Below are 14875 nucleotides of genomic sequence, written 5' to 3' on the forward strand. Positions count from 1 at the left end.
TGGCTATGTCTGCCATATGACAAGACTCACCTCATGTAAACTACGGAGATAACGGCGCACACTATCATCACAAGCCAAACTTTAAAACTACATGTCCAAAAACTTAGTTTTTAATAACCTAAAATTCAGTTTACGTGTGAACAAAAGGCCAAATGCATCGAAAAAAATTTTTTTGAAAATACCCTGCTGCACAATTTTTTGGCAACTTGAATTCATACTTTTGCATACAAATCACACAATTTATATACTATTTTTGATTAAACTACCCAGCATATTGATTGTCATACTTCAAGCAATGCAGAATTTTCAGCTAATTATTCACAAATGAATTTTTACTTCAATATCTCCAACATTTTGGTCACTGAAGACATTTTTTAACAGCTCTGACTACAAAAATGAACCTGTAGGTGCCAATTAAGTTTAAAAAAAATTAACGTTGCTGCTATCTAGTGGACAAAAACATCTGTCATGTCTGTATTTAAATTTCCTGACTTTTCTGAACTATGACACTTCTGCAGTGAGCTGATATCAGCAGATAAAATAATAAAAGGTCAAAATAGCAACCCATAAGCTCAGTATGCATACAATGATGGAGAGCAGACTCCTACAAAAGCAGGAGTCAGTACTGCAGAAAATGCAGTGTTCCAGTTTTCAATGAACTCCCCGTTAGTGTTTCGGTGCCAGTCGGACATTTAAAGCATTTACATGCAATGCTTCAATACACCGGGGAAATTCCTTCAGACTTTACGAATAATCCAATTTAATTAAATGCTCGTAAAAGTTGTCAATACAACACAACTCACAGTCACGCTGAGAGGGTTTTTTTCTTCTTCTTTTTAATACATCATTTCTGATGAGAGAAGCTGTTTCAAGTCTCATCACAGAACTAATTGATGGGCCAAGGAAAACAGAGTGGCTTCAAGCACACAGGAACAGTAATAAAAATGTTTAGTCGAACTGACAGATTTAAAAAAAAGAAAAAACAGAAAGACTAGGGGTTTCAGAAAATTGAAAAACATTTCATCCAATCCTAAATTTTACTTCCAACATGTCAGGACTGAAGCAAAAAAGGAACACAATGGGAATAAAAGCAACAACAAATAAGCCTGCATTGGAAGAAATTAAAGACTAAAGCACTGCCAGCGTAAACATGCCTTTAATCAATCTGTCCATGGATCTAAGGGGACAAAAGACTTCCTAATTAAGACTGCATTTATGAATCACGCTCGTCTGAAGCAGCAGTGTAATACTCATTATGCTGCAGATTTGAATCAGAGACTTTTAATTCCGATTAAACATTGCTGACCGAAAAAAAAAACACTTAGAAAAATAAAGGAGAAAAGGCATATTCTGGATAAAAAGACATTGCAGCTCAAAAAATCCTTCAGAGAAAAGAAAAGAAAAGCTTAAAACATTTAAACCTCAAGGATTCGAGATTGTTCAGTTTCCAAGATCCATCCACTTGTCCGCCGGTGTCATTCCAGAGTCGTCCGTGGTGGAACAACTTCATGGAAAATGTTACTGCATTTATGTCATCATATAACAATTAAACCGGCAATTTTTTGAATCCCTGACAATTTGCTACCCTGCGTCTGATATCTTTGTTCTGTTTAACAAGAATATGAACATGTATAAAGGGTTTCGCATGGAAGAGATGCGTCTCGGTTACGGATCAATTTATATCTATTTCATGTGCCCATCTGGGGTTAATATTTGTATTTTATAAACATGTATTTTATCGTAAATGCTACAGGGACATTAAACACCTACTGAGTCGAGCTACTCAAATGAGAATATTTGCTTGTTCTCTTAGTTTCCTCAGGTAATAAACTGAATCTTCAATTCGAACTAGAAATTTTAATGTGTTTGCCAAGGATTTAGGACACATTTCTGCCGTTATCTGGACCAACAAATTATTCCAGAAACTTCACTGGTTAGTCGCAGCTCTAGTGGTCTATTTGAAGCGAGTCAGCCATGAAAATAAAAAACACAAACTCTAGTAGGAATAAGCGGGTGTGTGGCATGAGCAGAGATACAGTAGTTTGTATGGCTGAGGAGACTAAAGAAAACAATGCACCCCTAACAGGAAATCCAGCGACAAAGAGATGCTCGACACTGCTACCAAAAAAAAAAAGAGAAACGGACTGATCAGTATGGTTGAAATCCAGAACGAATCGACAAGTCCAAACAGGCACTCCTTGCATGTGTTAAAACACAGGCTAGTGCTCTCGAGGTTAACTTTGATTACTCCTTAGTTTCTTGAGTTTATGTCTTATTTTGTTTTTTGTCCTGACAATATCTATTTCAGCAGATCTCCACTGAACAACCACAGATCCTCATTGCCAAACGTAGCGGATTAAATCGCTTTTTCCCGTGCGGAGCTGCTCTCTTTTTCCAATAAATAATCCAGTAAAACAGCTCGGAAGACAAAAATAAAAATCTAAATTGTCGTTTGGTGCCATTGTTAACTCTTTCAGCAGCAGCAAAGAAACGCTGAAAAGACCTGGAGACAAAACATTAACCAATAAGCAAGTCTGAAGCAATTTTTTTTTTTATGAATTAGAAAAACTCTGTTTGCAAAAGACAGAAAATCTAATCTAATCCCGCAACAAATGAACACAAAGACACAAAAACAGCCTCGAGGGTTATGACTTATGACAGTTGCCGCTAGTCCTGCGTCTTCTAAGCAGCACGTCATCACAAGTTACCGCAATCAACTCTCAACGCAGTGCTTCAGAGATATAAACATTTGTACAATCTTTAGAAAAAAATTCACATTGAATTTGCTCAATCTGTCGTTTGGAAACAGTTCATTCCACAGCAAACACCTCGCCCGTGAGGTTTCGTCTCTCGATTCAGTAAAACCTCTTGTTCCTCTCCTGTCTCTTCTGGAAAACCACGGCTCCCACCACACCGCACACCACGATTCCCAGCAGAGCACACAGCAGCAGCAGGAAGACCTTCCAGCCGGTGAGCGGTGTGCTGCGGAAGTTTCCAGTCGGATCATCTATGTTGTCTGAAAAGCAGGAAAACGATTCACCGTCATTTTTAATTTAGGATAAAGGCTCTTCTGATCTGCAGAGGAAATTGGAATTGAGCGCAACATCAGAAAACTGATACCAGGCGCCAAGATAAAGTCGAATATTTGCTCATTAAGGCATCTTCCAGAAGTAATAAAAGGGGTATTTTTGGTTGGTCATGTAGAAAGCTAAAAATAAACTTCTGCCACAAAATATACAGAAATTGTTTCAGGATAGAGAAGGGGGACATCAATTAAGAGGAAAACACAACTTCAAAAGGAACAAAATCCGTACATACAGAAAAAGATTCAGTATTTCATTCTGTGAGGTAAAACTTTGGAACAGTTTGGGTGAGGAGATAAAGCAACCTCCAAACATGCAACGGTTTGATTTAAAGTTCATGTTTTCACAGGATACAGGGATGAAGTGGGGTGTGACAGTCCCTGGGTGTGCACAGGTCACTGGTGTTAATTATTTACTTATTACCGATTTGTTTTCTATATTTATTGATGTGTATTATTAGCTTTTAGTTTAGTTCCCCCCCCCTTTCTGTTGTGGTTTGCTTTTGTCTTTGTCCTTTTGTATCAATGTAGACGGACATATTAGTGTATATTTATTCTACATCCTATTCACTAGTATTGTTAATAAATGGTAGTACTCTGAAGCAGGAAGAACAGATTCACAGTCATTAGTGTCAGGAGAAGCGGTGGGATTAGATAAGTTTGGACTTCTTCCCTCTCCTTTTTGAGCAATTTATTCATTGTCTTTTATTCCCGTTTTCTTTTTTATGTTGAAATGTTCAAAATAAACTTTTAAAACTCAATAAATCAAATAAAATGCACTTAAATAGCATGCTTAAAACACCTTCAGTTGACAAAAGTAAACTGCGTTTTTTGCACCAGACTCCAGATGGCGACCAAAATGCTTTTATAGATGTAAGAGGTCATGATGATCATGAAGCTGTATTGGTGTCGCTCTAACCGGCACAGGCAGCTACTGTGTTAACCACAGCTTTTACAAAGTTGCTGTACTGCGGTATTTAGGCTTAAAAATGCACCTACATGCGCTGTTTTTTCCCGCTCACAGAAAAGACCGCATGTAGAAAAAAAATAACTCCCCACATGTTCCTTATTTGGGCTGAATCTGGCATTAAAATGCCCAAGTTTCACTCTTTTCAAGGTCATTTTTGGTCCCACACCTATCTGAGTGGTGCAGCTACCAAGCAGCAGGTACCACAACCTGCAATGTGGGCCGTTTACGGAACACTGGTAAATTGTAGCGTCTATCGATAAGAAAATGTTTGGCAAGTGATGTGTTTCACCTGCGACCAGAACAAAGCTAGTCTGGAGCCCTGTGATACGATCACAACGAGGGGCAGTGCTAGGCGATCACACAGCGGCGGTTTTAGTGATCTAATGCCGTCATAAAGACAAAACCAAAACAAAAAATCAAGATTAAGTACTCTTTTGCAATCTGCCACTGGTTTTTCAGTCAAAGACAAATGCTATACTCCCTAATAGGGGTTGTCTTGCCATCAGCTCCTAGAAATGAAGATTATTCCTTCACTTAAATTTATTATCCTTATTATTATTATTGGTGGTTTCCACTGTCATTTCTTTCCTTCTGAATATTAAACATCTTCAAAAGTACATTTCGAGTATTTCGACCAACCAAAATATGGAACAAACATGACAATAAACAAAGGTTTTTGTATGATCTGAATCTATACCTTTAGGCGACTTGAGCAGGCTGACACTGGGCTCGATCTTGGTCCAGTCCAAGTTCTCCTCTTCGGGGGTGTGTTCCACCATCAGCTGGTACAGCTTCATGGAAATGATGTCGTGGTTATCTGGAACACAGCATCAGACCGGCAAACTTTAGACGTGTGAAAAAGCAATTTGAGAATCAGTTGAGGAAGGTTACGGGTGTATTTTCACCAGCAGGAACAATTTTTGTGACTTCAGCAAACAAATGAAGCCTTCTGGAGCATTTTTATATTTAAAAGCAACCAGGAAATAAGATTTTCTTTTGATAAAGACATAAGCTTCGCTAAATGTCCCTGAATTTGCCTACAATGTTAAACTAACTTCAATAATGTTACCATTTTTGGTAGTTTAGGATCCTTTCTCAGCTTTAATGTTTAAATGAAGAGGCAAGCTTATGCTGTTGGAGGAGTCTGGTTATTACTGACCCTTTAAAGGGGCTAGTCCAGGTTTCCTTTTATGCATTTCAAAATGAAAAAAAAATCCATTTTTACTAAGGTTTGGCTGAATACTGCACAATCTCTGTTTTATGTGTAAACTATCAACTACATGATTCATGTAAATGCTCCGGTTGACACTAAAAATGATGATTGTTGACGATCCTGTAGGGATGAAATACATGAGTTTAACTGTCAATAATCAGGAAAATTAAATTAGATTTTAAATAATGTCATCTAATAATAAGACCTGTGCAATATGCCTGCACAAGGATGCCTAAACAATGTCTGAGTTGAATTTTAAAATTTGTTAACCAAGCATGTTTTAAAACCTCTATTGGTCTTACTATATAAGACATGGTGCACATACGTGTGCTGTTTTCTCTGCTGGATTAAATCAATCGCTTTCATCCAGGACAAATCTGAAATGAGAACACTGAATCTCACTCTTTGCTCACACAGCTGTCTGAGCAGCTTCTACTGCAGTCTGCACTGTGAGGCGTTTAGGGAACATCGATAAATGTACTGTCTGCCAATAAGCAAATGTTCAGCTCGTGAAGTGTTTCGCCTGTAACCAAGTGGGACCAGGTGGGTACGACCAGCTGATAATGTCTGTCACACCAGTGTGACTGAAAAAGTTAGCCTGCAGTATCGGTATTGGTTTCAGTATCGGTGATACTGGCCCTGAATTTACTTAGTATCGGATCGACACCAAATCTTGCAGTATCACACACCACTACTTTGAACTACCTGAGAGGTCCCCTGTAGCTGCTGAGGCACCAAAGAAATACCCGGTGGGAAGACGAACACCTCCAATGTCAATGCACTCCTTCCATTCGTTCTTATCGTCGACATCCATCATCACCTGCAGGATAGACTGGATGTAAGCGAGGCCATGCAGCACTGCACAGAGCAGCACTTTATTACAAAGCTGAGAAGCTATCAAACATAGAACACATTTGCTCTACATACAGTCAGTCTTCCTTTAGAGTAGCGAATGGCGAGGTACGTGTCGTGCTCCCTGTTCCTGATCTCGGCCGAGCAGCCGCCCAGCTCCGACGAGCGGCCATCTTTTCCATGATCGTAATTCACGGAGCCGTTGTTCACCATGGCCGAAATATACGGGAAGGAGCGCTGGTGGCAGGAAGAAGGATCAGTAAATAAAACTTTAAAACAAGCATAAAGTGTAGACTTTTAAACAAAGACAAGGGAGAAGTGAATGCATCAAACAAAAGCAAATAAAACGTGCACATGAAACAGCTGCAGTCATATCCGCTCATACCTTCACACTGCAGGATCATTTCCAGATTGGTGCTCAGACAGAAAGAAATATATTCAGAAGTACCCGCTTCACACCTACAGTTTTCTGTATGATTGTCAACTTTTAGTTACAGTGTGTGTGTTCAAATTATGATAATTGTACACAACTGTAATTTTTTGCTGTTTGCACCTGACTGTTAGCTCAACAGTAAGCTACTTAGCCCTGACCTGTTTTAGTCCCACATGACCATTTAAGCCCCGTTTACACGACAGCGGTTTTAGGGTGAAACGCAAAGGTTTAGTTGTTGTGTTTACACAGAAACAACGTTTTAGACGACCTAAATACGGCCTCTCAAACGCAACAGCCACCATGTAAACAACTGGAGTTTTCAGTGAGAACGCTGACGTCACACTCCGCTTTGTGCATTACACTTTTATTCTAGTTGCCCTCTAAGAACCAGACAACAAAAATAACAACTACCATATTGGGCCTGTGCTGCTGAGTCCACTGAATTTTTTGAATCTACTTCAGCAAAATGTGCATTTGTTGCACCATTACTGCAATCAGTGAAGATGCACTCAATATATATGCCAGACAATCAGCTTTCTTCTGGTTTGTGGATGAACGGGTAGCGGTCACGCGGGATGTGCTTCTGCAAAATTACATCGCCGACCACCGGCCTGACACGCATACTCCAGCTTTTCAGTCCTTCCAGCATTCCAATGTAAATGCAGATGTTTTTTCTTTTAACTCCGCTGTCATGTAAACCCAATGAGGCAAAGGGAATACTTTTGTGTTTTCAGGTGAAACGTTGTCGTGCAAACAGGGCCTTAGTCCAGATTTCAGCTACACAGAAGATAAAGCGGCGAGCAACGAGGGAGAAGAAAGATGAATATTCGGACACTTTGGGCTGCAATGTGAAAGTCACGAAAGCCACAAAACAAGCTGGTGAAGGATCCGTCTGTGTCACTTCAGACAGGAGTGTTTGCTCCTCATATACTGCTCATATACTTTTTACTCATTTGGATATTTAGGACCCTAAATTAAGTTCTGGAAATTTTTTGGCAGAATTTTGAAATCTTCATGTGTTTTCACACCTGGGACCTTTTATATTTTATTTTGTATGTTGCACCTAGGAAACCATTTTCAGTGTGTGACAACTCCAGAAATACAACTTCCACAGCCGATAAATTTAGTGAGGACACAGGCAGAAAAGTTTCCAGATTCAAATGATTAAATCAAACTTTTAATTGTAGGCTTTGAAAATTTCGGAAGACAGTAAATCTATAAAATGGCTCAAAATACAAAAGAAAAATCCCAGGTTTGAAAACATGACGCTCACAATTTTGCCAAAATTATTTTTACAGAATTTAGTTTTCTGTCGTAAGAAACAAATAAGCAAACTCTACTCTATTTCCTAAATTTTGTCTGAACTGACCCAGACATAAACCAAAATCTCCATTAAGACATTTCCAAATGTGAAGATGGCACAGCCAGAGAACCACCATGCCAAATAAGAGGTTTGACTATAACAGATGTGTGCATTTAAAACAAAAAAAGAAATCAAAAATCTGAGTGGTTTCCAGTGTTAACATGCTCGCACTTCTGACAAACATGCCGCTTAACAAAATCTACACAGAGACGTCATGCCGACAAAGGAGACCTGAGCGACCACTCACATCCGTGGCGTCATCGTTAGAGTAAGTATCTATAAAAACGGCCAGCCCGTGGAAGAGCGCTTTGTTGGAAAACACGGGCCCTGCAAAGAAACAAGCCTGTCAATCACCTCCAAGCACACACTGCACACTTACATCCATCCCATGGAGGTCATTGCGGAAGGTATCCAAAAAAATAGCCAGGCCAAGAAACTGATCTTGGTTTCCAAACACAGGCCCTAGGAATGGAGGCAGAGATGAGGCGAGACGTGAGCACACAACTCGACAGCAAGCTCAGATGGCAGACACAAACATGTGGACATGATGAAATAAAGCTTCCCGATGGAGTGAGGATGGAGTGTTGACCAGCACTGAGTTTTACCGAGGCAGCACAACTGGGACAAACTGGCATCTTTGGATTAGTTTTTCTCTAAGCTGTAGTGCTATACGCTACCGTTCAAAAGTTTGGGGTCACCCAGGCATGTTTACCATGAAAACTCACTTTAATTCATGTTCTAACATAATTGCACAAGTGTTTGCTAATCATCAATCAGCTAACACAATGTAGCATTAGAACACAGGCGTGATGGTTGCTGGAAATGTTCCTCTGTACCCCTATGGAGATATTCCATTAAAAATCAGTCGTTTTCAGCTAGAATAGTCATTTACCACATTAACAATGTCTACACTGGATTTATCATTCACTTAATGTTATCTTGGTTGAAAAAAAGCTTTTCTTTCAAGAATAATTACATTGTGACCACAAACTATTGAACAGTGGTGGATAACCTTTACATATTATTCATAACAGCCAAATATTCTAGTTGCTTTTCTGTGTGCAACTGTGAGCAAACAATATTCTTAAATCTCAGTTGTCACATGGAGATTTTTATAAATTTGCGCCAATAAATGTATAACCACCAAAGTAACCAAGTAAATTTAAAAAACAAAAAACATTGATGGTCTTCGCTGTTGACAAAAAGCAAGAAAAGAATCATTATTGCTGGCATTAATGGTTCATTTAAGTTAATATCTAGCGAGAGAACCCGGACCCCAAGCGGTTTCTGTGTGTACTTTGCCCCCATCATATTTTTACTCACTGTGGGTTACTTTTTGCTGCAATATAAAGTCCTGCACTTCTATGGAAACAGCACAACCACAGCTAGAATTAGAGAGAACTGAAACATGCCTTTGGTGCAGTATGACACAATAATGCCATCAACTATAAAAAAGAAGACCAATGAGCTGTGATTTTTGACATTCCACATGCTACATATATTTAACCACTTACACTTCTCTACACATTAACTCCAAAAAGATATTTCACCATGCTAACTGGATCTTCCAAAAACTAGCTGTAAAGTTGCTCCTTTGTGTACTGTTTTCGAGCCGTGCTGCATTTATTATATCGATCAAGGAGATTTTATTTTATCCTCAATATCTCCTGTGTTCTCTGATCTGTGCAAACACAGCCTGCAGTTCAATCCAACACTTTCTCAACACATATATGTTCATTGGTGTACGTTAAGAGTTTCTTGCTGTAATAAATGCTGTCATTTCGGGAAGTTATTAAAAAAAAAAGCATGCCTTTCACACATGGCAGGCAGCAGATTATGTATTTTATCCTAAAAGGTATACAGGCGAGTGTGTTTGTTTTATCTTGTCAGAACAAATTATGGCTATTAGACACGTTTTTAAAATAAAGGATTAAAGTTATTTAAGGGATCTCCTCTGTTTCTTCTGCTGGTGACAGTTCTATCCAAACTATCAACACAAGGTCCAACAGAAAATGAGGTGAGATCAAGCTGGACGAGTTTCTTTCACAGAAGTTGGACCTCAACATTTAGAACTACAAGGTTCAAATAAGGCAGCGTTACCTGGATGCAGTCTGTCCTTCGTGTACCAGAGAGCGATGCCGTCACCATGGAGACTCTTCTTTCCCGACCCATGAACTTTAAACTGCACGTGCATCTCCCAGTCCTTCAGGTAACAAGGCTGCAGCATCACAACGGAAGCAAAATAAGCGTTAGCATCGAGTTTTATTGTGTATTTCAATGCAATCCGGGAGAAAAGATACTTCATTTGTTTGTGTTTCATCCTCATTCAACAAAATAAGATGAAAGGTAAGGAATATTTATATATGTTGCACAGACGACAACCTCCCCCTGCCCAGGAAAGGGAGCAAATATCATTATGATTTATGGTCCACGTCTGTAGTTTCTCCTCACCACAGTATTCCAGATGGATCCTTGTTTGCTTCTCTCATCTGGAGTGAGTCGGACGTAGGAGCTCGTCACCAAAGTGCTTCCCCAGAAGTCCCACTGACTAGTCGGACTGCTGCCAACACCTGCAAGACAAACAGGTGGAAACACAAGACAGCCAGATACTGAATTCATCGTCCACAGCACCATGAAAATAGTGGGATTTTTATCACTTGACCGTTTCATTCTCTAAATATTTTTGTGACAAACTGTATTTCTGTTGGACAGTTATGTGATGCATGATGATAAAAAGCATATTGAATTAGAAACCTATATCTATACGGTTACACACAATGGGGATGTGATATTGATACGCCTATTAATTATGTATTTGCTGCTTTCTTTCCTGACATTCACTGAAGCAGTGGTTGTTTTAGCCCCTAATCTACAGGGTGTTGATAAAGTCTGGACACACAGGAAATCACATTTTTTTGCCTCCACAGAGTGAATATGGCTTTGTCAAAACAAGAAAGAGCTGAACTGGTACTTCTCAGTGGACATGAAGGATGGACATATGGAATGTTAGGGTTAGGGAAGTGATATTTTTTGGGGGCTAGCATGAATTTCAGCCATGACCTATTGTTTAGTTTCGACTCATACATTTGGTCGTCCAGAATGGGGTTTGTCCATGACACTGTCCGCTGCTTTAAACTTTTTAACCACCTTCACCACCGTGGAAAAGCCAAATGGAATTCTATTGGATGACGTGCATTAAATTCATTTTGCATCCATGTGGAGGCAAAAAAAATCCAGTGAATGAGATTTCCTATGTGTCCAGACTTTAGAGACATTTTGTATATTCAAACTCCTCATACTGTTTCATAGTTTGCTTTCCTGGGGAGAAATATGCAGCTCTTGACCTGTCAGTGTTTTCAATTTTGCCACCATGGTGAGGTTCAGGTGAACATGCTCATAGTTAGATTCAGAAAACACCTTTGTGTGACCACATAATGTGCCTGTTCCGCTTAGCAGAGCCATATAGGAAGAAAGAAAAAATATCCCAGGTGTGTTTAACTCGCTTTGGCAACCAACATCAAGTGGCTAGTACGATTTGAAAGCACCATGTGTTTTACTGTTTGCTTATAAATGAATTTAATTCATGTACATTATATGTTGATATTTTTGAAAAACCAATAAAAATTTAAGTGATAAAAAAATGAAAGTACCATGTGTTGATAAAATACCAGCGGTACAGAACTGTAGAATCAGTATGTGATCCTTGGCCACTTTTAGATCTCAGTGTCACCGCTCCTTTAAGATTTCAGGTGACCTCATACGAGAAGTTATGCACAACTTGCAGAACAAGATGATTACTCAACAGTTACTGACGTTTCTACACTCATTGGTTGGTCCTGAGTAAACTTTCCTTGGTGTAATGTTGGAAGGAGTACACTACAAAGTACACAGCACAGCGGGTACCCATAGTTAAATATTTTCGTTGTGTAAAAACATGAAACTGCAAACAATCTACAAACAAAAAATGACACAAAACACTAATTCATTAAGTTATTTTCTTAGAAATGTTCTATATTTTTGGCATTCAATTTTAATTTCAGTTCTTCAACCAGTTTTTTTCTTTTAGGAGCACAATGTTTCACAAACACTGCATTAGATTTTTTTGTCTGATAGTGTCACAGACACATATTTAACTGTATTTCCTGTTTCATTATCAGTAAAGGAGGACTGCAGGCTGCTTTTGTTTGAGAAAAAACAAAGACAAATACCTGATAAGCCATTCTACACATGCTCTTTTGTGTACACACCTTAAACAAACACAGCTGAATGCAACAGGCAGTTTAAGCCCTCCTTACATTTTGTCAATAGAAGTAACTCAAATACAAATTAAATTCTCGCGGTTTGTGGCTCATTCTTTGGCCCTCTTAACTGTAACAGCTCCAGGCACCTGCAGGAAATAACATGTCATAAACTTGCTTCACATGCTCAACAGCTTCCAGAGCTGCTTAAGTTTCATTTTAACGGTTTCCCTCGCCAAAATTCACCACAATCAATGACAGGCCTACTCATCTTTGAAGTAAATGTTCAAATGAAAAAGCCTTAAGTATGTCAAATTTACCAGCAGTTAACAGTAACGTCCCAGTAGCTCTTTAACTAAGCATAATCTATACTTAAATTATTTGCCATTTTTATGTGCAGTGTACTTAGGAAAACTCTACAAGCTTGTTTCAGTTCAAACTGTGAATATTTTACTTATTCAGTGCCATTTCTTAGTTTGAATTGTGAAGTCTACACTAAATTTTCCTGCAACTTTACTCTAACGGACAACAAATAAACGCAAACTTGCAGACAAAATCTGACTCACAAAAAAATAATTAGTTTCCAAATGGATATCTTGAATCGCGGGTAGGTTGATGAGATTTGGGAAGTAAGACGTGGAAATATCATCTATTTGTGTGTACAGTTTCAATTGTGTTTGATTGCTGTTGTTTTACAGCTTTTGAATGTTTCAGCATTCAGTACTGCGTGTGTTTCTGTGTTTGTACACTTAACTTTTTAGCCCTGACTGCGAACATTTGTCGCGTTTTCAAACGACTCGCCTTAAAATAACCTCTTGCAAGTGAGCCATATTATTATAGGTAGTTACACTGAGCAGCTAAAGAGTGGAAAATGTCCCTAAACAACTTGTAGAAGCTACTAAAAGATGTGGGAGTGAACCGAACATCAGGTTAGCTTGGAGCTAGCCGAGCCGTCTCACCTTGGTAAGGCTTCATCAACGAGTGCTCTCTCTTCAGGTGTTCCGCGTTCCCGTCGGTTATATCACAGCACACCAGGTACAGCTCCAGTGTCATAAAGACCAGTGCTACTCTCAGAAATGCTCTAAAGCCACCCATCGTGCTCAAACCGCCTCAGAGAGAAACTCTCACAACAAATATGCTGTTCGAAACTCCATAAATCGAGGCGGTCCTTTCTCTATTGCCCTCCGGAAAGAAACCGCTATGTGCTAATGTTTGCAGCCAAACTGCTTGAGCCGAGTTTTGTACTTTTTCATTTAGGTACCACTAAAATAAACAGGGACTAAACACGAAATTTTAACTGTGCAAAAGATGTAATTAGTGGGGCATGTTTAAACTTTGATGATATGCAGGAAACGTTAAATTGCGGGTGTTTCCGCACGGATGATTGTTGTAGACGGCCGACATTTTGGTAGCCAATCAGAGACAAGCACATCGCAAATTAGGCCAATCAGGACGGACTTGCTTTTCATTGATATTCCACTAGAGGGTGACAAATGGCAAAAAATAACAACTACATTTTTTTTTATTAAAGTGGAACAAAAACCTTTTTTTACGTTTTAGATTTTTTTAAAAAGAGTGAAACAAATGCTCTTCATAGAAGGAACTGATATTTTGATGATAAATGTTTAAGTTACAACTATTCTGTGCCAACAAATATAAACAAAATTAAACAGAAATTCTGTGTACACGCTCACACAATCAGAAAACAGTTTAATTAAAGTGGAATATGAAACGTGCAAACGTAAATATATTGTAAAAATATTATGAGCATGTGTACCCTGACACATGGATATCAGTTATTGGTGTAAATATGGCATATTCAGTGTTATCATCACTATAAAAACAGCTTGGCGGTTTACAACCTCCACCATCCATAACCCTGCAGAAGGCAGGTGCTCAAATATATCATTAATGGTGGATTTTTTAAAAAATGGTTTAAAGTCCAATTGTGCCAGAAAACAGAATTTTGAGGGTACATATGACTAACTAATAAAACATACAAGTGTATTTGCATTGTCATTAATTGTAATCTTGACACATGCAGGACTCTGCACATAGATTCTAAGGAAAGGAATCAAGCAGCTTTCCTCCTGAATATTCCCCCTATTATTTGTTATTGTTGGCTTTTAATTTCATTTCAGTAACTACACCATAAATGGCTATATTTGCGAGGGAGTGGTGGTACTGATGAGCACTGTTTATGTCAGTATTTTTCACCTTAAGTAAAACTGATATGTATTATTTAGAAAAAAAATGTTGTCAGTAATCTCAGAGCTGTTGGTGATTCATGTAGGTCTCAAAATATCAAAGCTAAGACTAACTATGGGCAACAAAAACATATTTGTTTTGAGCAGGAATCTCTCATCTCTGATCATCAGCAGCAAGAACAACAGGTTCCAGATGTGTTCTGTTGTTTTTCTGCAGCTGTGTGAAGCCCAGTTATGATCTGGTATTTCAGCCCAGTGCTTCCATCCATCCATTATCTATACGCCGCTTAATCCTCATTAGGGTTGTGGGTGGACTGGAGTCTATCTCAGCTGACTTGGGGTGAAGGCAGGAGACACCTTGGACAGGTCACCAGTCTATCACAGGACTACATATACAGACAGACAATCACACTCATATTCACACCGACAGGACATTTTTTTTAAGAATAATCAGTTAACCTCAGCATATTCTTGGACTGTGGGAGGAAGCCGGAGAACCTGGAGAAAGCCCACGCAT

The 14875-nt window shown here is 38.9% G+C and overlaps 1 protein-coding gene across 2 annotated transcripts; it reads right to left on the reverse strand.

Moving 5' to 3' along the window:
- Positions 1-816: 816 nt before the first annotated feature.
- On the reverse strand, positions 817-13347 carry lman2 (lectin, mannose-binding 2). 2 transcript variants are annotated; one of them, XM_022206028.2, is made up of 8 exons: positions 13111-13347; positions 10365-10483; positions 10014-10131; positions 8161-8240; positions 6193-6354; positions 5971-6085; positions 4750-4869; positions 817-3016 (listed from the first exon to the last, which is right to left on the reverse strand). In XM_022206028.2, the coding sequence occupies exons 1-8, from the start codon at positions 13244-13246 to the stop codon at positions 2856-2858; spliced, it is 1011 nt and encodes a 336-aa protein (XP_022061720.1). In that variant the 5' UTR covers positions 13247-13347; the 3' UTR covers positions 817-2855. The 2 variants fall into 2 exon arrangements, with proteins under 2 accessions (XP_022061720.1, XP_022061719.1); XM_022206027.2 differs by lacking the exon at positions 8161-8240 and adding an exon at positions 8293-8375.
- Positions 13348-14875: the final 1528 nt, after the last annotated feature.

This window comes from Acanthochromis polyacanthus, chromosome 10 (assembly GCF_021347895.1).
Source record: "Acanthochromis polyacanthus isolate Apoly-LR-REF ecotype Palm Island chromosome 10, KAUST_Apoly_ChrSc, whole genome shotgun sequence".
NCBI lineage: Eukaryota > Metazoa > Chordata > Actinopteri > Pomacentridae > Acanthochromis > Acanthochromis polyacanthus.